At 36.4% G+C, this 25,545-nt stretch overlaps 3 protein-coding genes across 4 annotated transcripts; all 3 read left to right on the top strand.

Moving 5' to 3' along the window:
• The first annotated feature begins 90 nt into the window (after nt 1-90).
• LAC14 (laccase 14) lies at nt 91-3,178 on the top strand. Its single transcript, XM_008220757.2, has 6 exons — nt 91-186; nt 272-423; nt 672-916; nt 1,568-1,696; nt 1,978-2,931; nt 3,048-3,178. The coding sequence occupies exons 1-6, from the start codon at nt 91-93 to the stop codon at nt 3,176-3,178; spliced, it is 1,707 nt and encodes a 568-aa protein (XP_008218979.2).
• A 10,256-nt stretch (nt 3,179-13,434) lies between these two features.
• Nucleotides 13,435-18,045, top strand: LOC103319154 (beta-xylosidase/alpha-L-arabinofuranosidase 2). Its single transcript, XM_008220664.2, has 7 exons — nt 13,435-13,997; nt 15,333-15,620; nt 15,716-15,885; nt 15,972-16,069; nt 16,340-16,690; nt 16,778-17,188; nt 17,295-18,045. The coding sequence occupies exons 1-7, from the start codon at nt 13,560-13,562 to the stop codon at nt 17,864-17,866; spliced, it is 2,328 nt and encodes a 775-aa protein (XP_008218886.2). The 5' UTR covers nt 13,435-13,559; the 3' UTR covers nt 17,867-18,045.
• A 1,372-nt stretch (nt 18,046-19,417) lies between these two features.
• Nucleotides 19,418-23,909, top strand: LOC103319152 (tubulin gamma-1 chain). Of its 2 annotated transcripts, none has more exons than XR_016124264.1 (12): nt 19,418-19,674; nt 20,361-20,561; nt 20,695-20,806; nt 21,167-21,567; nt 21,791-21,844; nt 21,924-22,028; nt 22,353-22,427; nt 22,528-22,572; nt 22,762-22,890; nt 23,288-23,392; nt 23,467-23,598; nt 23,711-23,909. XR_016124264.1 is itself a non-coding variant. In XM_008220663.3 (12 exons), the coding sequence occupies exons 1-11, from the start codon at nt 19,546-19,548 to the stop codon at nt 23,533-23,535; spliced, it is 1,425 nt and encodes a 474-aa protein (XP_008218885.1). In that variant the 5' UTR covers nt 19,418-19,545; the 3' UTR covers nt 23,536-23,544; nt 23,711-23,909. The 2 variants fall into 2 exon arrangements, 1 of the variants encoding a protein (XP_008218885.1); XM_008220663.3 differs by having other exon boundaries at nt 23,467-23,544.
• The last annotated feature ends 1,636 nt before the right edge of the window (nt 23,910-25,545 follow it).

Raw genomic sequence — 25,545 nt, 5'->3', positions numbered from 1 at the left:
GAAAGGGAGTAGAAATACAAGAAGTCTGGTAACAATCTGAGATTTGAAGCACCATAGTGGCCTTTGAAAGTTCTGGTCTGGTCCCCTACTATGGCTAATGACATAGTGCATTTTGCTTTCTCTGTTTTTCAACTTTTTCTTATTTTTGATGCCGCAAATGGGAAAACCCATCGCCATAACTTTGTGGTGTGTCTCTCTCTCTCTCTCTCTCTCTCTCTCTCTCTCTCTCTCTCTCTACAATCATGTTTGTAAATTGCACGCCCTTTTGCAGGTTAAGTCATCTTCTTATACTCGACTATGTAGCACTAAAGACATCTTGACTGTGAATGGGCAATTTCCAGGGCCAAGTTTGAAAGCTCATAGAGGAGATAAAATGATCATTAAGGTCTATAACAAGGCAAACTACAATATCACTTTTCATTGGTAGGTGGCTTACTTGAGCAATTTTATAAATATACATGTTTTGCCAACGAGGTCTAGCCCAGTGCAAATTGGCCTTAATTTGTAAACCAGCGGTCTTACATTGTTGAACCCCATAACACTTTGTAGTGTGTCTGTGTGTGAGCAATCCCCATTCTCTTTGTAATTTTAGGCTATCGCTTGCATTCAAAAATAAATAAATATACATGTTATGATGATCAATTTGATTAGAATGTACATTCAATTTGCAGGCATGGAGTTAAGCAGCCAAGAAATCCCTGGTCAGATGGACCTGAGTATATTACACAGTGCCCGATTAGGCCAGGAAACAAGTACACTTACAAAATTGAGTTTACAACAGAAGAAGGAACAATGTGGTGGCATGCACACAGTGGATGGGCAAGAGCAACAGTTCATGGTGCCATTTTGGTCTATCCAAAGCCTGGTTCTCACTATCCCTTCTCCAAACCCTATGCAGAGGTTCCAATCATACTCGGTACGTAGGAAGATAATTACAATTAAACCCTCAAAGTTGTGACAATAATATGCTTGCTGTTAATTAATTTGGCTCCATTTGGAAAGGGGGATGTCAAATCTGGAGATTTTGATTATATCTTGTTTACATGGAAAGAAATATGTATGTATAGAAGAAGAAATCCATCAACTTCAAATCATTCATTGTATATACCAAGTGATATTGAATTCATAGTATGTATATTGCGTTGTATTGTATGTAGTAATTTGAAATACATTATATTTATGTATTTTTATGACTTTTCCCAAAAAGACTATATCTTATTTGCCAAATTCTTTTTCTATCCAAATCAACCTCATTTCTTTTGATGTTGGATAGGCTTACTTTAAAAGGAATTTTTTAAATAATTTTTTTCGGGGAATCCATAATACACACAGATTGACATAGATAGTACTCCGAAAACATTATTAAAAGTATGAGATAGCATTAACAAAAACGATGTGTCCATCGACACTACAAAACACTAAGGCTTTTGATAGCGTTTTCGAAACATTATTATCTAAAAATTTAGTCAATAACGTTTGCAAAGCATATGTATATGGCTTTCGCCACATATATTTTCAAAGCATCAAGGCTTTCTTCAGTAACCCTAATAATCTTCTTGTTGTATAGGTGAATGGTGGAAGAAAAATGTAATGGAGATACCAAGAAATGCAAATATAACAGGAGGAGAGCCTATATTGTCAGATGCATATACCATAAATGGGAAACCAGGCCATCTCTATCCATGCTCCAAATCAGGTATATCCAAACTCATCAGGAAATCCATATACATAGATAGTTTTAAAAAAGAAAAAACAATTAAATTTGAACTACTTAATTACAAATACATATATGTATATGTCTTATTTTATTTTTATTTTTCACAAGGCAATATTCTAAACTATTTTAATGTACGGGAAGGGGGTTCGAACTCAGATGCAAGTGGACGAACACACTGCCTTGGCTAACTATCCTAACACACCGTTTGCATGGGTTAAGTATTAATTGATAACATTATAATGTAACATGTATGCACGCAGGGATTTTCGAAATGACAGTGGAGCATGGAAAAACCTATCTGCTTCGGATAATTAGCGCAGTAATGGATGAAGAGCTTTTCTTTGGCATAGCAAACCACAAAATGATATTGGTAGGAAGAGACGGATCCTACACAAAACAAATTGAGACCTCTTACATTATGATAGCTCCTGGCCAGTCCATGGATGTTTTATTACAAGCAAACAAACCTCCAAGCTTCTATTTCATGGCTGCAAGAGCATATTCAAGTGCCATTGGAGCTGGTTTTGACAAAACCATGACAACGGCCATTATCAAATACCAAGCTTCATACCATGAACCTCCCGAATTCCCTCATTATAAATTTCCACATCTGCCCCCTTATGATAGAACACAAGCATCAACTGACTTCACCAAGAGAATCAGGAGCCTTGCAACAAAAGATCACCCAACCAACGTCCCATTACATGTAAACACCCACCTCTTCTTCACCATTTCAGTAAACCTCCTTAATTGTAGTAACAAACCTTGCACTGGTCCTTTTGGTAAAAGATTTGCTGCCAGTGTGAACAACATAAGCTTTGTCGCACCATCCATCGACATACTTCGAGCTTACTACCATAAGATCCCGGGAGTTTTCGAGAAAGATTTTCCCAAAAAACCCCCAAAGGAATTTAATTATACCGGTGAAGATCTTCCTGAGAACCTGTTGACGCCTTCCTACTGCACGAAGGTGGTGGTTTTGGAGTACAATGCAAGTGTTGAGCTGGTTTTGCAAGGAACTAATGTCCTAGCAAGTGATAACCATCCTGTGCATTTGCATGGATATAACTTTTATGTTGTTGGCTGGGGCTTTGGAAACTTCAATCCCAAGAAAGACCCTTTGAATTATAACCTTGTTGATCCCCCAGAGGAGAATACAGTTGGGGTTCATAAGAATGGTTGGGTTGCAATCAGATTCAGAGCTGATAATCCAGGTCAACAATCCATTTTTTATTATACTAAATCTTCATAAAATTCATATATAACTTTGTTTATGATCTTCATTAAAATTTCAAAAATTCATATCTAATTATTTGTATGGTTGATGCAGGTGTGTGGTTGATGCATTGTCACATAGAGCGCCACCAAACATGGGGAATGACTGTGGTATTCCTAGTCAAAAATGGCAATAGTCCTCAAAATAAAATTCTACCACCACCTCACGATTTGCCTACTTGTTGAGGGGAGCACATCCTCTTGTTATAACTGGATTTATATTTAGTGTAAGAAATATGAAAAACGTGAATTCAATATATGTATTGAGCTTAGAGCGCTCAAAATAAAACTTAATTTTGTAAGTCATATTCATGATGCTAACAATTTTGTGTTGCTCAAGCAAGAGTGTACGTTTATATTAATTGCTCATGTTTTGTGTCATATCGATCGACTTACTTTTTCAGCAAGGAGGTACTCAAGGAAAATTGGATGAATACATTATCTGTCTTAGTCCAATAGGCTTCCATCCTTGTTCTCTTTGGTGGTATCTTTTCTGGAATGAAGAGTCTGTTTGCCCTCCTCTCTCTTGATTTTCCAGTTGTAGGCCTAGTTTTCCTCATCTCCTCCCCCACTACTCTTCAACCATTTCACCTCTCTCACCCTTTTTTTCCTCTCATACGTGTACTCACCCTCTATCAGTCCATTTCTCTCCCCCGTCCAGGAAAACTTAAACCCTAAAATCCTCCTCTTTCTCTAGAATTTTCTTGGTTGTTTACTTGTTTGTTGTTGTTGTACTTTTTCCCCTACAACCCATCCTCATATCTGAGATCATGTTATGGAGGTGTGGGCTTTGTAGTTTAATGGTCCATTTGGACCAATACCTGCTCATGGATCGCTTGAGCATGATGAATGTTGGTGGCTTCCTTCTCCAATCCCACGCTTTACAGATCCCCTTTGATGGTTCCCTTGAACCTTCTTCTTCTTCTTCTTCCTCTAGCTGCAGTGGCGACGACTGCTTGTTGTTTCTAGGGTTTGATATTCTAGGGTTTTTGTGTTTTGGGGGTTACTATTAGACCATTACTCGAGTACTTATTGTCCCCTTTTGATTTTTTACTTTTCCAGAGTTATTATCCGTATAAAGAATTTAGTATTTTCTCGTTTAATACTTGTATTATACACGTACGTATGCATTTTTCAATAATACTTCTATTTTTTGTACAGGTCTTAAAGGCTCGGTAAAATACAAGTTTTTTTAAAAAGCAAACATACAATACATATATTTTACACGCACGTACATATTTTTCATGTTCAATACATGTAGTGTTTACAAAGTTTTCAATAATACACATCAAATTTAAGTATTACACACATAATTTTCGCATATTATTGAATTCAAATAATATCTATTAAAATAAAATACTGTAAAATATTATATAGTGGCTGAACTTTTCAGTTGTAACTTGCCAAAAATATAATTTTTTTTTATAAATAGTACTACCGTGCGGCTATACTGGGCTTTTTAAAAATGTTTTTTAATAAATAGTATAGCCTAGCCGCGCGGCTATACCCCAGTTTTTTAATTTTAAAAAAAATGAATGGTATAGCCGGGCGGCTATACTTAAATTACGTTATATTAAAAACGTATAGCCGGGCGGCTGTACTGGTATATACTCTTTAAATTATAATATATTAAAAGCGTATAGCCGCGGGGCTAAATGTTTTTAAATTAATAGTATCGCCGCACGGCTATACTAGTTTTTTTTTTTTATTATTTTAAAAAAATAATTTTTTTTTTAAGAGCAGCCTAGGTTCTAGGCGTTAGGCGGGTGCCATACTTTTTTTCTGAAGCCCATAGTCCACGAAGTCTACCAAGGCTTAATAAGGAAAGCCCAGCATTGTCAACGAGTGGGCAAGGATGCGACCGCTAAATCCAACTCCATCATAGGCCCCCACTACCAAGGCTTAACGGTCCAGAACAATTTTTTTATTTTTTATTTACCAAAATACTGTTTTTTAGGCCAACATAAATTTTATTTTAAAAGAGTACATTCAAGTTTTTAAAAGGGAGTTTCACTAATACACCCAAAATATGGACTGAAATTATAAAAAAACCCAACATGAAAAACACTTTAGAAACACACCCAAAACCCATTTATAAACACACCCAAAAAATATACAATTGTTGATTTTGGGTGTGTTTCTATGTTTTAAATAGTGTTGGGTTTTTTTTTATAAATTCATGTCTAGAATTGAGTTTATTTATAAATTTGTATTAAAGACTAAAAAGAAGGCATTGCCCCCTGATTTATACACCTTGTTCCATTTGCCCTATGAACTTTAATTTGGTATTGAGGCCCACTAATTTTTCAAAACGTGTTAATGTGCCTCCCATCAAGTTTGCGAATTCCTCTGTCAAATTCAGCTGCATTTTGGCCAACTCAAGGATTTGGTTTTACCAACTTAAAGCCTAATTGACATGATCAAATCTTCAATTCAAATCATATTCTAAATCAACAGAGAAAAAGTGAAACTAGGCCAAAAATGGGGATTTCATAGGTAAAAATGGTCTCTGAAGGGAAGAATGGGTCGAATTAATTAGAGTTTAAGTGGGTAAACTAAATCTTAACTTGAATGAACAAAAACACCCCCTAAATTTGACGAAGGAATTAACAAACTTGACGAAAGGGGCCACATTGATACGGTTTGAAACATTAGGAGGCTTAAAATCAAATTAAAAGTTGAGAAGACAAAGTGAAACAAGGTCTATATTTTAGGGGGCATTGCTAAAATTATCTCAAAAATTAAATATCTCTAGCACATTGGTTTTACATTCAATTTTTCGGTGATAAGTCATATAATTTCTTTATGGTAGAATATCAAAAGCCATATATTCCTTTTTTCATCTTTAGTTATATATGTTATCCATTAAAAGCTAACAATTTTTCTTTCAAGGAATTAGGCTATATGTATAATGTAGGACCCCTTTTCGGTTTTCGCCTACAGCCACTATAACCTCAAAGTGGGCCGTGTGTGCATATCATAATCAGCATGGAACTGATGGAATGGTACCCAAATTTCCCACTAAATGGGATCCACAACCTATAATATTGGACGTGAATGTCACATTCACAATCACATCCCTACGCATGCATGATTATTCATAACACTGGATTCATTGAGCAACTATAGTTGTGGCTGCAGTGCGGGCTATATAAATATATAGCATTTGTTGAGATTTCAAAGGGACGGACTCTTGACTCACAATTAGCTATATTGATATTGTTTCCAACTTAACCATCTATTTAGTAAGTGTGGGGTTTTATACATAAGGCCTCGATTTTATTATGAGTGAAACCATTTATTATATGCGCCTTTCTATTTTGTTAAGTTTCTGATGTGGGACTCATATATTCTTCAATAGTATCAATTGAGAAATTTTTCAAATGAGTTTATGTGAGGAACACTCCGCATTGTATTTTAATAATACGAAGCATTTACATTTTAAGTTTTTATTTGAAGATCATCTTTGTAAAAAAAAATCAATTGAATACAAAACCATTAACCACTTAATAAAATGGTTGTCATTTTAGTGTTTTCTTAGAGCATCATGCTCGCCTATTTAGTTGTCCACAACTTGATAAGAGCCTTGACTTGCACACATGTGGTTTCAAGTTTGAACTCCCCATAACACGTTGGTAGTGTCTAGTATGAAACCCCCTCTCTTTTGTAGTTTAGACTATCGCTTGTATTAAATATATATATAGTTGGCTAGCTTTGGTAGAGAGCAAGTAGTTGGCTTTGTTGGTTGCCAACTAAGTCAGTAATCATGTCTTATCCAACATAGCGGGGTCCCGGACATGCTTATTTTGTGCAACAAGCCAACGACCATAGCACACTGCTTGAAACTTGCAACTTGTATTGGTCCCCCTTCACTCCTACGTACTTGCCCATGACAGCCAGCAACCCGGAGCTCCATCCTTTATCCAAATCATTCATATTAATTATATTTCATGGCTCTAACTAACTCTCTAATTAAATTAATAATTAATTGTTCATGACTCTCGATAGCCCTTAATCTCTTGTGTCTACCTAATCCTTCACAAACAATACTTATAACAAATATTATACGTGCAGAAAGTGTGTGTGAAAAGAAAAGGAGCCAGTATAGAAAATGAGGGTCGTGCCGGCTTCAGGGAGTCGCTGGCAAGGATGGCCTTGGCCGATAAGTCATTGCTGGTGGTGGAGATATCTGCCCAACTCTAAATGATAAATGATAAAGAGATATGAATCTACATTATAGACACTTCAGTCCCACGGAATTGCACACTTAGGTTAGGTTAGTTGGCTATATGGCAATGTGCATGCGCTTTTGCACCTAAGTTCGATCCTCTCGTTCTACATTATAATAATTCAAAATATGATTTTGTTAAAAACAAAATCCAACGGAAATTTATTTCTTTTTTTCTTAATAAATCAGTGAAGTGGACAGCCCACAATTGAATCACGGGCCAACAACATTACCAATCTGTAAGAGCCCCAACAAAATTCATGAACTAAAAGACTCGAATGTAGTACTGGATAGTCCAAGGAGAGGAGTGAGAAATTATGGAAGCTGACCTGCCAACCACTGAACTTAAACAGCTTGAATCAATATCCAAATGCAATGATATATTCTTCCAATTTCTGTCATGGAGTGAATGGAAAGCAAAGGAAAACTACATCACATGTGATGCCTTTGCCGCCATTTTGTCACCGAACGTAGAATCCTCATTCATTGGCTTCAAATCTACTCTTTAATTTATCATGTAGCACTCACTTTAGCTGAGATCTCAATTCTTCATCAGTTCACAACACCTTGGACCAATTCGTTTTATTCCCTTGCACAATTATTCTCTGACTAGAAGGAAGTTAAAAGATTTGTCCAAAACAAAAAGAAGGAAGTTAAAAGAGAGATAGAGGTGGTGGAGGAAGTTTTCTCTCTCATCAAATCGTGAGGATTTATCTTTCCCTCTTTTATATATTCATAAATCAAGTACAAGGACCGTCAGTCACGAGAGTTAGAACAAATGCAGATAAATATGAGAGATTAATACAAATATGAAAACACAATAATTACTTAGAGTTAATCTATATATATAAAGTAAAAGGCAAAGAATTGTGAAACATTCAAAATACCAGAAAATGTCATTGGTTAATGCAAACATTAAGAATTGAAATTATTAATTAAATGAGGATAATATGATAAATTCACACTTTTCATATTAAAAAAATTAAAATTAAAAGAAAAATAAGATAATGGATCTTATTTTTATGGACCACAACTACCCATTATCTTTTTTTATTCTAAAATAAACTTAAATTTTTTATAAAAAAAACCTTGAAGACGTGTAGAGAGACTAGTCTATATAAGGAGGAATACATCAGCAACAAGCACACAAAGTATATCTCCACTAATAGCCACATAAGGCCAAATAAATTTCGACATAAAAGTCAATAGCTTGAACAAACCAGACATGAACCGCGGTGCTCCAAACTACAAATCTTTAAACTCTCACAAATATAAAACATAACTAAAACTAGACAACAAACAAACGCCACACTCACAAAGAATTATTGTAATTATTGTAACTTAAGAAACTGAAAGTAAATAATTCAACCACCTAGTCGTCATCGGGACAAACTGAAGTACCCAAAGAAAATAGATCCACCCAAAACATTGTTGTAGATTTGCTACAGAAACTCTAAATAAACAACCAAAGAAAAAGAGCAGCCGAACACCGACATGAGTGGGGGACAATCCACTCGCTCTCAAAGGCAAGGAGAGTCATAGACTAAACAAAAAGGGCACAAGCCTTTTGCAGCAAAAAACCCCACAATTCAATACCCACACATGTGTTTTAGTGTCTCCACTTGATTGAGTTGAGACTAATCATCTTTTCAATTGAGGAGACGTAGTATGTACTGGTCTTTATTAATTAATAATTAATAATTATATGACTATAAACTATTTAAGATATGAGGATTAAAAAATAAATGTCTCATGAATCTAACTTCTTTATATTACTTTATCTTTATCTATATTCCTTGAACTCATTGTTTAAGCATGTATAACTTTTAATAAGACAATTGCTATTAAACAATAAACTTGTCATTTGATTCAATAAATATCCTTAAAAAATTACATTAAATAATTGGCTTTTTAAGAATATTTCCAATAAGAAGACCCGAGGCGGATCCTACAACCATACATATTAAAAGTAATTTTGTATTTGAGGAGGAATGTCTTTTTTTTTTCTTTCTTGCCAATGTATTAGCTACCATATTAGTTTCATAAAAGATATGATAAATATAATGAGTTATTTTTTTTCTTCAAAAAGATAAAAAGTTTACAAAGAGCTCCTTAACTGATGAATCTTACAACCATACATATTAAAGGCTTTTTTGGGAGTGATTTTAGGTATACCAAAAAACACTTATATGTAAAATCACTTCTCTATATATAAAAAAAAATAAAAAAAACATTTTAAGTGGTTTTAAGTGATTATATGGAAAAACGCATTCCCTTCAGAAGTGATTCCGGCATATCCAGAATCACTCCCAAACAAGATCTAAAAGTAAGTCTGTAATATAAACATTCAAGAAAAAATTACTGAACCAAATACTGATATTTGAGGAGGAATGTTCTCTTTTGTCCAATGTACGTATCAGCTACCCCTTGCTTCACGAAACATATAATGAATAGTGACCCGTACGGTATATAGATGGAGCATTAAAAATTTCAATATTACATAGATGGTTCCACAAATTGCTCCATCCTGTCATGATAAGTTCAAACCCGCTTGAGCTTGTTGATTTAATATTTGCCCAATGGAAGGGACATGGTTAAGTCCGTCAAATCCAACCACATGGACATAGGTTAAGTCAGTGCGTCAATTTTTGCCGTCCAAGTTGTATCAAGTTATCTTCTTCCAATCGTACAAATCATTTAATTATCCTATCAACCTTTTGTCTTGATTATGAAAACAATGTAAACCACTCTCCATTTGCATATAAGTTAAGCGATTGTGGGACCTCTACAACCAGAAAACGTTGTACGCAAAATTAATTGCCTTAAGAATTTTAGTAGCATAGCATAACAATTAAGTATAAATAATTGATGGTTCTTTAAATCCGCGGGTCTTATCTTAGAAGTGGCCATGGTGATCCGACACGTGGTCACCTTTAATCCTTCGTGGTGAGAAATTATAGAATATTACGGTCATATAATCACCTGTAAGGACGAAGCTATAATTGTAAAAGTTGGGGGGCTGAAGTAGAAAATACAAGTACATAAAATACCTAAATATTTAATACTTACATGTTTAGAGCTAAATATCTCTAATTGAGTCATGTCTAATTTATTTTAGAGGAAATTTTAACTTAAATTCTAAGTTGTTTATAACAAATTCTATATATTATATAATATAATAGAGTAGTGATAAAAATATGGGGGGGCCAATGCCACTCTAGGTTTAGGAGTGGCTTTGCCACTGATCATGTGGTACATTTTATACACATGCATGAATAGATGCTAGAGTTTACTTCTCATTTTTGGGAATAATATCGATAAATATCCACTTATATTATAATATTTGTATAAAATGTATCATATGATAGTATTATCGTGGTATTCTATAATCACTTCCTCACAGTTAAATCTCCTAGCCAAAACGCACCTTGGAGTGGTCGAACATGAGCCTCCATAGATCCGTGGCAAGACCACCTCCGTATGCACCAAGCGAGTGGGCCGTTCCGAGGATGCCTTCGTAACAACGTGAGGTGGGTCATTGGTGTTGAGCATAACGGACGCCAACCCGTATGTCCAGCTAATAAATAAAATAATCGGTCGACGAGGGTTTGTCTCAGTTGTTATAGCTACGTGGAGGGTCTGAATCCACGTAGCGAGATACTAGTAGTTGACTCGGCTCAATCCGTCTCCTACGTCAAACACTAAATAATTTGATACCCATAATTCTGCATAGTTTCTTTCCATTAACGTACTATATATTATCATCATGTTCATGCCCGTATATATATTTTAGAGTGCATGGGGACCAATAAATTTGGATATAAGAAAAAAGAGCCCATAAGATTTGTCCACCACATGTAGACGTACGACAATATCTAATCATGGCTACAGAGGACATCGACGAAAAATGAGGCACGTCTAATGGACACTGACATGCATGATAATATATAATTTCACCTGTATACCACTATATATTTATCTTCCTTTCGTATAAGCATTTGAATAAGTACGTTTTATGTACGCTATTTCGGTTTTATGAATGAAATCCGTTTTTATAAAAAAAAGCCAGAGAGGAGAAAAATCATTAGACCAATATTGCTAAAATTCTTTTATATATTAAATATGCGATCTGCAGATAATGCACAAATGTTATGGACAAATTTAAATGCCCCTTCTGCACGCTTGGAATATCAACTAAAGAATTTGCAGTACCTTTCAGTACTCTTTTTTATGTTAGTGCTACGTATATAGATGGAGTACACTTATTTATATTATCCAATTAGATCCGGCATCCAAGAATAATTAGCCTCATGCCACAAGACAAAGTTCAAAGTTCAAAGTCACGAGGCTACATGCAAATTGCAACGCACGGCTGGCTCAAGAAAAAGCATTTGGAAATTATACAATATCATTTTTATTGCAATTTACTCATTCAGTTATTCAAAATATGTTAGTGAAAGCGGCTCGATACAAATTACGATATTTGTAAGTCCCACTTTGAATAATATCCCTTACCTAAAGGTCCACTAAACCTAACTAGATCCATTGACCTAGAGTGCATGATATATATGTATAATCTGTTGATCATATAATTTGTTTTTTTGTTTTCATTTTACGAAAATATTTTGCAAAAATAATTTTGGAAAATGTTGGTCCTATGTAGGTAGAGTCTCTGACAAGCAAATTGTTGGTAGCTTGTACAAAGGATAATGAGGACGATGGAATCTCGAGTGCAAGAATAAATGTTGTTAAGAAATTGAACTACGAGTCTCTCACACAATATTGATATTTTAATTACCGCTCAATGATTAAAAACTAATATTCTTTTACCAAATATAGACCGACTATAAATCTTGCACCGCATTGCTTTTAGCTTATACCATTGTTTGATTGGCATGCTGTTGAAAGATGGAGGTCTGGATCTGGACATGGTTCATGGGTGTGGACCCTACACCCACAGTAGATTCTTTTAACAATGCGCTAAAATGAAAATAGATTTATGTTTAAATGCTGATATGGAAAAGAAATTAAAGGCCTCAATCAAAATATATAGGAAGAGTCGTAGAGTTTCAATTAAGAAATGTTGTTGACAGAAGATGGCATCCTAATTTAATCAAGTTAAACATTTTCACCTAACACGTAATGGGGGAGTTAGAATTCTTAACATAGAAGGGTGAAGAGATTGAAAATTAGTTAGGGGCCAGGGCTATGACAGGCCTTATTGTGGCTCCGCTGCGCATGTTGCCCAACTCAATTTAATAAAGTTGGAGAGCCAACACTTCATTCATACCAAAGTACTCTAAATACATTAGTTTGGAGTATAGAGTATAGGAGGCGTAGATGACGTATTTTCTAATGCATGAAAATGATAATTTGAAATTTGTTAATCAATGAATTTTCGAAGAAAATAAGTTAAAAAGAGCCTCTTTAATGAAAATGATCTTACTCAGAAAACCGTTTAGGTTCTCTCAAGCTATGAGAGAGTAGAGAGAAATACATTGGGACGAGAATAGAAGAAGAAATCGCACACACACAATAAGTCTCTCATTGTAAGGAGGGGTATGCCAAGTGCATGACTTACCGTCATAGTTACGCTTTGGCATTGGCTTATAGGAGGATAAAGCTTCTCTCTCTCTCTCTCTCTCTCTCTCTCTCTCTCTCACGTGAGTTACTGAGTATGCCAAAACCGGCCCAATTGGCAAATCCCAAATTAAACCACCAGCACAAATCAACAGGCTCTCTCTCTCTCTCTCACGCACAACTTTAAACTTAACAGATTCACATGCATACCTCCTGAACATACTTTTTATGGCTTACAATGCAGAAGCAGAACCCCCAATCCTAAACCTATACTTACACGATCCAAAACGCAGAAGAGGCAGCACCTACTACATTTATGCATAGAAAAGGAGAAACCTTCACGGACTCATATAAGCTCTATAGTATATGGCTTCCAGCCTACCACCAAATAATTTAACAAAAATAGATTCTCTCTCTCTCTAAAATAGTGCTTGCCAACGTCAACCCCATTGCATTTAAGTCCTTCCCAATTGCCCATCACGGGCTACTAAAAAACAACGTGTTTTTAGTACTAGCATATTTCTTTTTCCCTTTTAATTCATCACCCATTTTTTATTTACTATATTATATATTATAATTTCATTAAATAATATACATTTATATATGTGTATATATATATATATGTATATATAACAGCCTACTGCAACCCAATGAGGCACAGGAGGCATTGAGGGAGGCAGCAAAAACAACTCTTTTGCTTCCTTTCCTCCCAAAGTTGCTTAACATCAATTCTAACTAACCCTTTCAAGGCCACAAACAATGGCCTCCTCTGCTCAAAACAGAGCACCCAAGCTCTCTGTTTTCTCTGTTTTCCTCTGCTCCTTTATGTTCCAACACTTATTCTTGTCACCTAATGCGAACCGGGTTTTTGCCCAATCCTCACCGGTTTTCGCCTGCAATGCGAGTGCGTCAAGCTTCGGGTTCTGCGACACGTCATTAGCGATCGATTTGAGGGTAGCGGACCTGGTGCAGAGGCTGACATTGCAAGAGAAAATTGGGTTCTTGGTGAACAGTGCAGGGAGCGTGAGCAGGCTTGGGATACCAAAGTATGAGTGGTGGTCTGAGGCTTTACATGGAGTGTCCAACGTTGGCCCCGGGACCAAGTTTACGAATGTGGTTCCGGGAGCTACCAGCTTCCCTCAGGTCATTTTGACTGCCGCTTCTTTCAATGCCTCTCTGTTTGAAGCCATTGGAAGGGTACGTAAACTAACTCTCTCACTACAACTGTCCTTAATCTTCTTCCCTATTATCGTCATCTTTGTTTTCAATCTGATGAGTATGCTTCACAGTTATAACAATTCAAAATAAGAGCAGAACAGAACAGAACAGAACAAAGTCTTCTCTCTCTCTCTCTCTCTCTCTCTCTCTCTCTGTGATGACATTGAGTTGTTGGGTTGTTTTTGCATATTCTGTTTCATTAATTTAGGTAAATTTGATGAGGTTGAAACAATAGTTGTTACCAGGGCAAATAATTTTGTGTGTGACTGGTTTTGTTGATTTTACTGGTTTAGTAGCCGTTCATTTTCAAAGTTGGATCAATCATGGATTTATTTGTCATGTTGAATCTTCACCATTTGGTGTCACTGTCATTCTAGACGTCACCAATAATCATTAACACTTATTTGTATTTATTAGTTTGTTTCTTGTTCTTGTGGTTGAGATGCATTACCAGTAAACATCACAGACTTCAATGGCACTAATAAATTAAAACAGAAATGTATATTCTCTAAAGTTGTCGACATTTTTTTATTTTGTTTTTCTAAGCTCCTATAATCCAAATCCATAAAAAAATAAAAGCACTTTTACAGCTTTTGAACAGAAAAGCATCTGTCAGCGGCTTGCCCATTGCCCTTAAGATATTTTGAAGTAGAAGCAAGTTGTAACAGTTGTTAAAACTTGGAGGTTAGTTTTCAATAATTATGATCATGAAAATGGTAGATTTTTGTTGGTAGAAATGATTGACTTGTGTTTGGGTGGTTTGGCCATACCTAATACCAATAGTAATAGTTGTTGAAAAAAGTTGATTTTTTAAGTCACAGATTCCCCAAGTACATAGACTTTTATGGCATTCCAGCTTGCAGATGAAGAAAAGAAAGTACAAGAGACATGATACTGATCGATTACCTGTGACATTAATCACTGCATATAACTTATCATATCTTTCCCCACAAAAAAAATAAAAATCTTCTGTTTTGAACATTACACGCGTGGAGCAGACGATGCGCGAAATAATTTAATTTAATGAAGCTCACTCACTAAAGCAGATACATTTTGTATGCTAATTAGCTTTCATAAGATTAGGTTATTGAGAAAGATCCAAATTTGGGAAAAGTCTTGGGAATAATGGAGCATAATTAAATCCCTTTTTTATTTTGTTATTTTTTTCTTTTTGAATCTGTCATCTTCTACTTTTCTTCCATCTCTCTCTGTCTTGTAACACCATAACTTGTATTGTATGGTTGCACGTGGTCCATGACAGAGATATTAGTTTCGTGCATAGAATGAAAAACAGCTTAATGTGTGTGTGCGCAGGTGGTCTCAACCGAGGCCAGAGCAATGTACAATGTGGGATTGGCAGGATTGACTTATTGGTCTCCAAACATTAACATATTTAGGGACCCCAGATGGGGAAGGGGCCAGGAGACTCCGGGAGAAGACCCGTTGCTGTCGAGCAAATACGGGTCGGGTTATGTTAGAGGCCTTCAGCAGACAGATGGTGGTGACAAAAATAAGCTCAAGGTTGCTGCATGTTGCAAACATTATACAGCTTATGATTTGGACAATTGGAAAGGGGTTGACAGATACCACTTTAATGCAGTGGTAAAGAAATTGGATTTTCCTAATGTGTGAATTCGACTAAGTAGTTGGTTTAAGTTGCGCACCATTTTCATTTATCTTGTGTTGCTTGTGATTAGGTAACAAAGCAAGATTTGGATGACACATTTCAACCACCATTCAAAAGCTGTGTTATAGATGGGAATGTTGCTAGTGTCATGTGTTCTTACAACCAGGTTAATGGGATACCAACCTGTGCAGATCCAGACCTTCTTGCCGGAGTCATCCGTGGCGAATGGAAGTTAAATGGGTATTTCCATTCTCTTCTAATTAAGTCTTTCTTATTAGATATGACTGATTATTCAGGATGATGATGGGAATATTGGATTGCTGCAGATACATAGTTACCGATTGTGATTCATTAGATGTATACTACAATACTCAACACTACACCAAGACACCAGAGGAAGCTGCAGCTAAGGCTTTATTGGCAGGTGAATTTGACATCCTACAAATTGGTCATTATTGCGTGTGATCACAGAGTTTACTTAAGGGACAAAGACTCATTATCTTCCATTAGAAAATTGAAAAATAAAATAATAAATAAATAAACAAAAAGATAAAGAAGAAATGGAGAAGGTGCTCTAAATTATACAAAAATCACCAATTTCACACCAAGTGTTATATTTTGGTATATCCAATGTCACAAAGTAACTATTTTAAGCATGACTAATCAGTTTTCTGTACTTGTTTGAATTTGGCAGGGTTGGATCTCAACTGTGGATCTTTCCTTGGAAAATATACAGAAGGTGCAGTGAAAGGAGGACTTGTGAATGAGGCAGCCATTGACAAGGCCATCTCAAACAATTTTGCCACATTGATGCGTCTAGGCTTCTTTGACGGTGATCCAAGCAAGCTACCCTACGGTAAGCTTGGTCCAAAGGATGTGTGTACCCCAGAGAACCAGGAGCTAGCCCGTGAGACCGCGAGGCAAGGGATAGTATTGCTCAAGAACAGTCCAGGATCACTGCCTCTGTCTCCCACGGCCATCAAATCCTTGGCAGTCATTGGTCCCAATGCCGATGTCACAAAGACAATGATCGGAAATTATGAAGGTACACAAAATTAATTCAGCCTTTTTTTGTATCAAACAACTGCATACGGTTGTTTCTGTTACACAATTTTAGTGGATTTTTTTGCAGGCATTCCATGCAAGTATACAAGTCCTTTGCAAGGCCTAAGTGCCTCAGTTGCAACAACTTATGTCCCTGGCTGCGCCAATGTGGCTTGTGGCACTGCCCAGGTAGATGATGCTAAGAAGGCAGCAGCCTCAGCTGATGCAACTGTGCTTGTAGTGGGTGCAGATCAATCAATAGAGGCAGAGAGTCGCGACAGGATTGACCTTCATCTTCCAGGACAGCAAACACTTTTAGTAACAGAAGTTGCAAAGGCATCCAAAGGCCCTGTAATCCTTGTCATAATGTCTGGAGGAGGGTTCGACATTTCATTCGCGAAAAATGATAGTAAAATTACAAGCATCCTATGGGTTGGTTACCCCGGAGAAGCTGGTGGAGCTGCCATAGCTGATGTGATTTTTGGTCATTATAATCCATGTAAGCTGTCTATAGTCTACTCTCTTTTCATGTTTCTTATTTCTTTTCAGGTTTACAATGTTAAGCATTTTTCCTATGATAGATGATTGGTATTAATTTCTTCCAGGTGGAAGACTACCTATGACATGGTATCCACAATCTTACGTAGACAAGGTACCAATGACAAACATGAACATGAGACCGGATGCTTCGAATGGTTACCCTGGCCGGACTTACAGATTCTACACTGGAGAAACCGTTTATTCGTTTGGAGATGGACTAGGCTACTCTGCGTTCAATCACAAACTAGTTCGAGCGCCTAAGCTCGTATCAATTCCCTTAGAGGAGGGCCATGTATGTCACTCATCAAGTTGCAAATCACTTGATGTTGTCCAAGAAAGATGTGAAAATTTAGCTTTTGACATCCATTTGGGGGTGAAGAACATGGGAAGCATGAGTGGAGGCCATACCGTTTTGTTGTTTTCGAGTCCTCCATCAGTGCACAACTCACCTCAGAAGCACCTGTTGGGTTTTGAGAAGGTGTTCCTGAGTGCTCAGAGAGAAGAATTGGTTAAGTTTAAGGTGGATGTTTGCAAGCATTTGAGTGTGGTTGATGAGCTTGGAAATAGGAAAGTTGCCTTGGGACATCATGTCCTTCATGTTGGCAGCTTGAAACACTCATTCAGCGTGGGGATTTGATATAAGTCTTCAACTTCTCCGCTGTGATTCTTTCTTTGGTTTTGTTTCCCGGAGGCAATTGGAATGGAGCATTTGAGCTTTGAATAAGTTGAGAGAATTGTTAAAATTTTCTCAACTCTTTGTTATAGCCAATTTGTTCAAAATCAAAAAATTAATCTAGAAATTAAAGTTGCCTTCAATTTTTCGTTCGTAACTTATATTTTCACATTCATCTTCAATACGCCCCCTTACAAGGGATCACCACTTAGTGCCACCTCATCCATGCCAAGTGGCACTAGTGTCCAATAAAAACAGGCCACACGTCCACACACTCCAGAATCAAGAACTTGAAAAACATAAAAATAAAAAAAAACTTGAAACGACTTTTTTTGTTGCCGAAGTTAGGAAGGAGGGCGGGGTTCTCTCACTATCCTCATGCTTGTGAGATTATAATTCCTTGTTTTTTCAATTTCAATGTTCACGCACAGTGAAAAGCAAATGCATAAAAGCACTATGATAAAATCTAGAAAAACACAACTAGTGTCACACTCTCCTCACATGGAGAATTACTCCATGTTCAGGTTCGATAAACAATCTCATAGCCGGGCAGTGCTGGTATGCAGGGGAGAGTGAGAAGCAAAACTTGGATAGAATAAGAGACAGAATCACCTTCAATTCTGTCATGGCTAAGTGTTGGCCAACAGATATTGCGAGCACCAACTCCAAATGGCATATAAGCCTGAGGAAACTTGCAACTTGCAAGGCCCAAGAACTCCGTGCTCAAATCTTTTCGGATTGAAGTCGAGGGCATCAGGCCCCCAGATATCAAGCAGTTGCTGCAGTATTGGGATTGGAATCTCAATGTTGGTTCCTTCGGGAATTTGAATGTTCTTGAGCTCAATATCTTCCAAGCCTCGTCTTACAACAATCAGTGATGGGGAGTACCGGCGCAAGGCTATACTCTTTTTATTAAAACATGCAGAGTATCGCCGCGCGGCTATACTATACTAGTTTTATTATTAAAAATCCGAGTATAGCCGGTCGGCTATACGATTTATTAAAACAGAACCCACCTAGCGCCTGCGCCCATTTTTGCCACGTGTAAAAAAAGTCCCGCCGTCCAGCTATACTATTTTTTAATAATAAAAAGGTAGTATAGCCGGGCGGCTCTACGTTTTTATTATTTAAACAATCCGAGTATACTACTTATAAAAAAGGGGGCCGCTGGCCCCTACGTCCATTTCGTTACGTGTCAAAAGTAGTATAGCCGTTCGGCTATACTATTGTTATTATAAAAAAATCTACGTATAGCCGCTCGGCGATACTATTTATTAAAATAAAAAGGGACCTGCCTGCCTCCTAGCGCCCATTTCGCATCGTGTAAAAATCGTATAGCCGGTCGGCTATACTATTTTTATAATAAAAACCGTGGTATGGCCACACGGCGATACTATTTAAGAGAAAAAAGGAGGACCGTTTAGCTCCAGCTGTCCACGTGTCAAAAAAGTATAGCCGCGACTCGTAGTATAGCCGCCCGGCTATATGATTTCATTGCTGTTTCTTCAATTTGGGCGGAAAGTCGGACTGAAAAGTGCACATTAGCGTTCTTCATAGTCTGCCGCCATTTTCTATTGTTTTTCGTTTTCCATCGGTCCAAACAAACCCTAGGTTTTCTTCTGAGAGTGGGAAAGTGAGGGAAAATGCCGAGAGAGATCATCACATTGCAGGTCGGACAATGCGGGAATCAGATCGGCATGGAGTTCTGGAAACAACTCTGTCTCGAGCATGGAATCAGCAAAGAAGGAATTCTCGAGGACTTTGCCACTCAGGTGATTCTTCATTCACTTCTTACTCTATATAATCTTACTCAGCTACTCTCTGTGTTTGGTTTGTGAGAAAATTAATGGAATTTGAAGTTGCCGTGCTAGGCTTAGTTGAAGTGTGATATTTTTTTTGGGGGGTTATGAATTGATGAATTAGTGAATTTAAAGTCGCCCACATTCTGTGTTTGGGAATGTAAGCGTTATGCATGATGAGGAATAGGAAATCGAATTTATAATTGTCTAAACTTATATGAGTCGTCATTGAGGCTCAGTGGAGAAATATATATTTTTTATCAGTTAGTATAATAAACAGTTACAATTGAGAATTTTCTGTTGATGGCTGACTGATAGATAAAGCATTTCCTTTCTTCGAATCGTTCTCCTTACTGAGATCTTTGAGGTGAATGTCCGGACTAAGTTGTGTTGATTTCCATCTTAGTACAAAGGTAGACTAAGAATTGGTGGTCTTCTGTTGTTTTGCACAACTGGCTAAAGTAATCAAACTTGCCAACAAGAAAAGCAATCAGGAGCAGTGCATTTTTTATCTGAATTGTGGCTGTAAGTGTCATCAGGCAGCAGGCAACATAGCAATTTTATCAAGTGCTGATCAGGAAATACATAATGAAAATAGGTATTCTTCAGTCCCGCTCTTGATTTAGATGTGTAATTATCTTTTGATTGAAATACTGCAGGGTGGAGATCGGAAAGATGTGTTTTTCTATCAAGCTGATGATCAACACTACATACCGCGAGCTTTGCTGATTGACCTGGAGCCAAGAGTAATTAATGGTATTCAAAACAGTGAATATCGAAATCTCTACAATCATGAAAATGTCTTTGTTTCAGATCATGGAGGTGGCGCAGGAAATAATTGGGCCAGTGGATATGATCAGGTTTGTATGTAGTCAGATGTTTAGAGACAAATCTCTGTAAATACTTTCCAGTTCCATAGTAATTTTATGATATTAAGGCTTTATGCTTTAGCTTCCATGTAAGTTGAATGAGGTTGTTGTAAATTCTCTTCAGGGAAAGGGTGTTGAAGAGGCTATAATGGACATGATTGATAGAGAAGCTGATGGGAGTGATAGTCTTGAAGGATTTGTTCTGTGCCATTCAATTGCTGGAGGAACAGGCTCAGGTTTCTTTTTTTCTGTTTAGTGTTTATCTTTTTATTTTTTCCAATCATGATTTAAATAACGCATTTAGTCCAAATACTTTCTTTTTTTGGTTGGATTGGTCAAAGTACTTCCTATTGACTACAATGCTGGGTCAAATAAGTAAAATGTAACATTGGCAGTGTGACCATTCATATAGGGAATTAGCTACTACATATGATGTGGTGGTGTGCTTCAATGGAGAAATTTGGGCAAAATCTAGCTTCAATGGCTGTGATGTGCTTTGTAGTATAACACAAGTGTCCTTCTTTATGGCTTCTTAAGTACTTTAAGGACTTTATTGCCTGAATAAATTTTGAGTGTATTCAGAACATATGATGCAGGCATGGGTTCCTATCTATTGGAGACTTTGAATGATCGATACAGCAAAAAACTGGTTCAGACATACAGTGTATTTCCTAACCAGATGGAAACAAGTGATGTGGTGGTCCAGCCCTATAACTCACTTTTGACGCTTAAACGTCTAACGCTTAATGCTGATTGTGTTGTGGTCCTTGATAACACTGCATTGAATAGAATTGCTGTTGAGCGCCTTCATTTAACAAATCCAACCTTTGCTCAAACAAATTCTTTGGTTTCTACTGTAATGTCTGCCAGCACAACCACTCTGAGATATCCAGGATACATGAACAATGACTTGGTTGGTCTTCTTGCATCTTTAATTCCAACACCAAGATGCCATTTTCTAATGACAGGGTATACACCTCTCACAGTTGAGCGCCAGGTATGATTCACTCGTGCATGTCAGTTTATACCCTTATATATGTCTATTTGTGTGTTTATGGTACATCCATGTACTTGTGTGTGTGAAGGCACATGCTTGAGCAAGTGTCCAAATAGAGGGGAATTGATTTGGCCTCCCTTATTGTTGCAAACATTAAATGCTCGTTTTATGCTTATGAACTATAATTTTAGCTTTTTGATGCATGTATATCTCCTCTTGGCAGGCTAATGTAATTCGCAAAACCACTGTACTTGATGTTATGAGAAGACTTCTGCAGGTAAGAAGCTTTGATAACCTCTTTTTATATTCTACAAAGCAGAATTAAATGACTCCCTTACATTATTCTCATTTTGCAGACAAAAAATATAATGGTTTCCTCATATGCTAGAACAAAAGAAGCTAGTCAAGCGAAGTACATATCAATATTAAACATCATTCAAGGAGAAGTTGACCCTACTCAGGTTGTAACAATAATAGTATTGTAACTTGCATTGTAATCCTATGGTTTTTGTGAACCAGCAAAATCTATATTGATGAAGATTTTCTTTATTCATTTCATGATCATAATTTACCCTTAGAAACTTGAAATGAAAATTTGTCCATTATCATATATAGCTGCTAAATGTTGGCCAGATTCTCTTATTATATTAGTAATGCCTTGAATTTTTTTGGGAAATGTGACCCAGAATTTCTTGGTTGTTGTAGAATGCTAACACCTCAGTTCCTCTTCAGCTATTTTCTCTTGTTTTTACAGTGGTTTTTTGTGTCTTTTTCTATGTAATCAGGTTCATGAAAGTTTGCAGAGGATACGTGAAAGAAAGCTTGTTAACTTTATTGAATGGGGCCCTGCAAGCATTCAGGTGTTTTAACACAGTGAAAGAAATTAAATCTGAGATAAATCTAATTTTTCTTCTACACTATCTGGATATTTGATCTTTTACTTTCTGCTTTTCTGTGTAGGTTGCTTTGTCTAGAAAGTCTCCATATGTGCAAACGGCCCATAGGGTAGGGATCTAATTCTTATATGAAATTCTCTTTTTTGTCCGATTTTTGCAATAATCAAGTGTTGAAACTCTCTTTCGTTGTTGTACTTGTACTTCAAAGTTAATTTGAGCAAAATTTCAGATTGATGTTTTTATTTAAAATAACGCCCTATTTTATAATAAAGATTCTGTGTATGTTGCGGCTTTTTAGGTCAGTGGTCTTATGCTGGCAAGCCATACTAGTATTCGCCACCTTTTCAGTAAGTGTTTGAGCCAGTATTTGATGCTAAGAAAGAAGCAAGCCTTTCTTGACAACTATCGGAAGTTCCCAATGTTTGCAGTAAGTTACCATTCCTACAACTGTTAGTATTGCTTCATACGTGTTTTCTCAATTTCTTGATGCTACCACTAAGCGTTCTTGGATTTTTTGTTTTGTTTTTTAAAATAAAAAACAAGCGTTTAACAATTAAAATGCTGAGCAAGAAGTTTTTTACCTAATGAGTGCAAATTGATATGCTTCTGTATATATATATATATATATATATATATGTCATATGCATATTCCATGTAGTTAACTAATTAGCGAGCGCAGAAGCATGACTTTTTCCCCCTTTTTTTTCCTTTTCTTTTTACTCAGTTAGCATCATGATAGATGAGAAACCTTTTCGAGTGTTCCAACATTATGGGATGTCTGTAATTTTTGTGTCTCACACAAGTATGACATAAAACGTGGACAGGAGAATGACCTTTCGGAATTTGACGAATCAAGAGAGATACTTCAGAGTTTGGTTGAGGAATATAAGGCCTGTGAGTCCCCAGATTACATCAAATGGGGAATGGAGGTAATTATCATACTTGCCTAGTTTTACCCCCATCGTGCTTTTCAATTTAACCAGTGAGTGAATTTATTTTCCAGGATCCAGACCAAATTCTTACAGGAGAAGGCAATGCAGCAGGAACTGTGGATCCAAAATTGGCAGTATGAGCAAATCAGGTAAAGCTACAATCAAGGGCTCCTGTATAAACAGGAACAGTGGATCCAAAATTTGTAAGACTAGTGTTTATCAACTCTCTCCTCAATCCCAGCATCATCGTTTACTTTCATTTCAAACAAACTAAAAGCTGCCTTCATGTTCTCATTTCGTTTGGTGTTTACACAGGATTGGAAGACTGTTCCAGGATAAGTCCTGGTGCCAAGTACTTTGGATGGGAGCATTGTAAATATGGATTAAATGTTGCGTTTGAGTTCTTCCCGAGTGAAGTGGTTTGTAATGTAAGTTTTTTGTGGGTATTTTGATTTAGTTAATTATTAGTCTGTTGAAGCAATTATTATTTTAAGTGGATCTTTTTGTGGGCCTACACGCCTTGCAAAACCCTGAAGTAGAGAGGAGATTATAAGCCTGACAAGGTTATCCTCGCCTCAAATGCTCATGACGAAAATCAAGAATCATGACATATAACTCTTGCTGCTAATAGGAATTAGTGATCCAATAAATACGGGTCGTTCATTTAGATAAACGATCTTCTCATTACACGAGTTGACACATGACCAATTAACAAACGATGTGTGTCAAACGATGGTTGGAGCAGCAATGTTAATCTATATATATAAAGTAAAAGGTAAAGAATGATGAAACATTTAAAATACCAAAAAATATCATTGATTAATGCAAACATTAAAAATTGAAATTATTAATTAAATGAGGATAATATAGCAAATTCACACTTTTTCATATTAAAAAAATTAAAATTAAAAACAAAATCACATAATATGTTTTGTTTTTATAGAACATAACTACTCATGTTATCTTTTCTTAATTTTAAAAATAAAATAGAAATAAAAAATAAAATCAATTGGCACATGCGTGAGCATATGTCAAAGGGCTAGTCAGAAATAATATAAATAGCCAAGACCTTCCACCAACAAATGTAATGTGACGCCTAGGAACCATGTGAACAAAGGTTTGAAACTCCTAGACACCTAATGTGTAAACCCTCCTTTCTCATCGCTTGTACTAAAAAAAATGTAAAGTGACCTAAGTTTTCAAACATTTATGTGTATAATATGAGAAAAATGCAATCAACAATAGCATAAAAAAATAAAAACATATGTATGAAAGTTCTGAGATTAATAATATATTATAGTCGGGAAGATGAAGAAGATGAAACTCTGCTTGTTGGTTGGGTAGAGTATGTATTGACTTTTTCTTTTACCTTCGTTCTATTTGGGAAGAATTTAGCAATGCTCATGAACTTTGCACTTTAATTAAATTTGCTCTCCGAATATTCATTTTGGTTTTATGAGTCTTTATACTTTCATTTTATGCCAATGTCATTCCAAGACTCAACTATGTTACAATTTTTCCTTATTTTGGTTCCTTGTCTTCTTTCAGTTTGGTTTCTTGGTTGGGGTTTCATTCTTTTTGTGTTGTCACTGTGCTGGGTTGGTTCTTGCCAGTTTTTCTTTTCTTATTGTTTCCTAATGTTCCTTTATTATTAGTTTTCTTTCTTTCTTTGTTATTTTACTTTCTGCTTGTTTTTCTGAATTTTTGTTGTTGTTGTTGTTGTAGGTTGCAGGATCCTGGTGTTGGTATGTAGATTGAAGGGATGTTCAAACTTCCTCTTCTTTCTCTTTTTTTGTCGTTTCCCCTTAAGTTGTCCAGCCGCGAATCTGCTACGAAACAGTTGTAGTACATTTCCTCACAATTAATTTTCAATCTCCCACATGTAAAATACTTTAGAGCCCTAAGACGTTGCAAATCCATACCAAATCATTAAAAAATGATGCTATCTCCAACAGAAGACTTTGGTCTCCTCTCTTCATATGCAACCAACTCCAGTCATGTCTTCTTTTCATTTTTTTTTAAAACAAATTTATTAGACTTCCAATTTCTACCGCACCCCTTCTGCACAACGAAGGGCTCATCTACTGTTTTCTTTTCTGTTTTTCCTTCTCATTTGTTTCTTACTAGGATGCGTCATCCGCCACTTGACC

Source organism: Prunus mume, linkage group LG2 (assembly GCF_029339155.1).
Source record: "Prunus mume cultivar Tortuosa linkage group LG2, ASM2933915v1, whole genome shotgun sequence".
Classification (NCBI taxonomy): Eukaryota; Viridiplantae; Streptophyta; class Magnoliopsida; order Rosales; family Rosaceae; genus Prunus; species Prunus mume.
The sequence above is the reverse complement of the archived record's forward strand: the minus strand, read 5'-3'. Positions and strand labels throughout refer to the sequence as shown.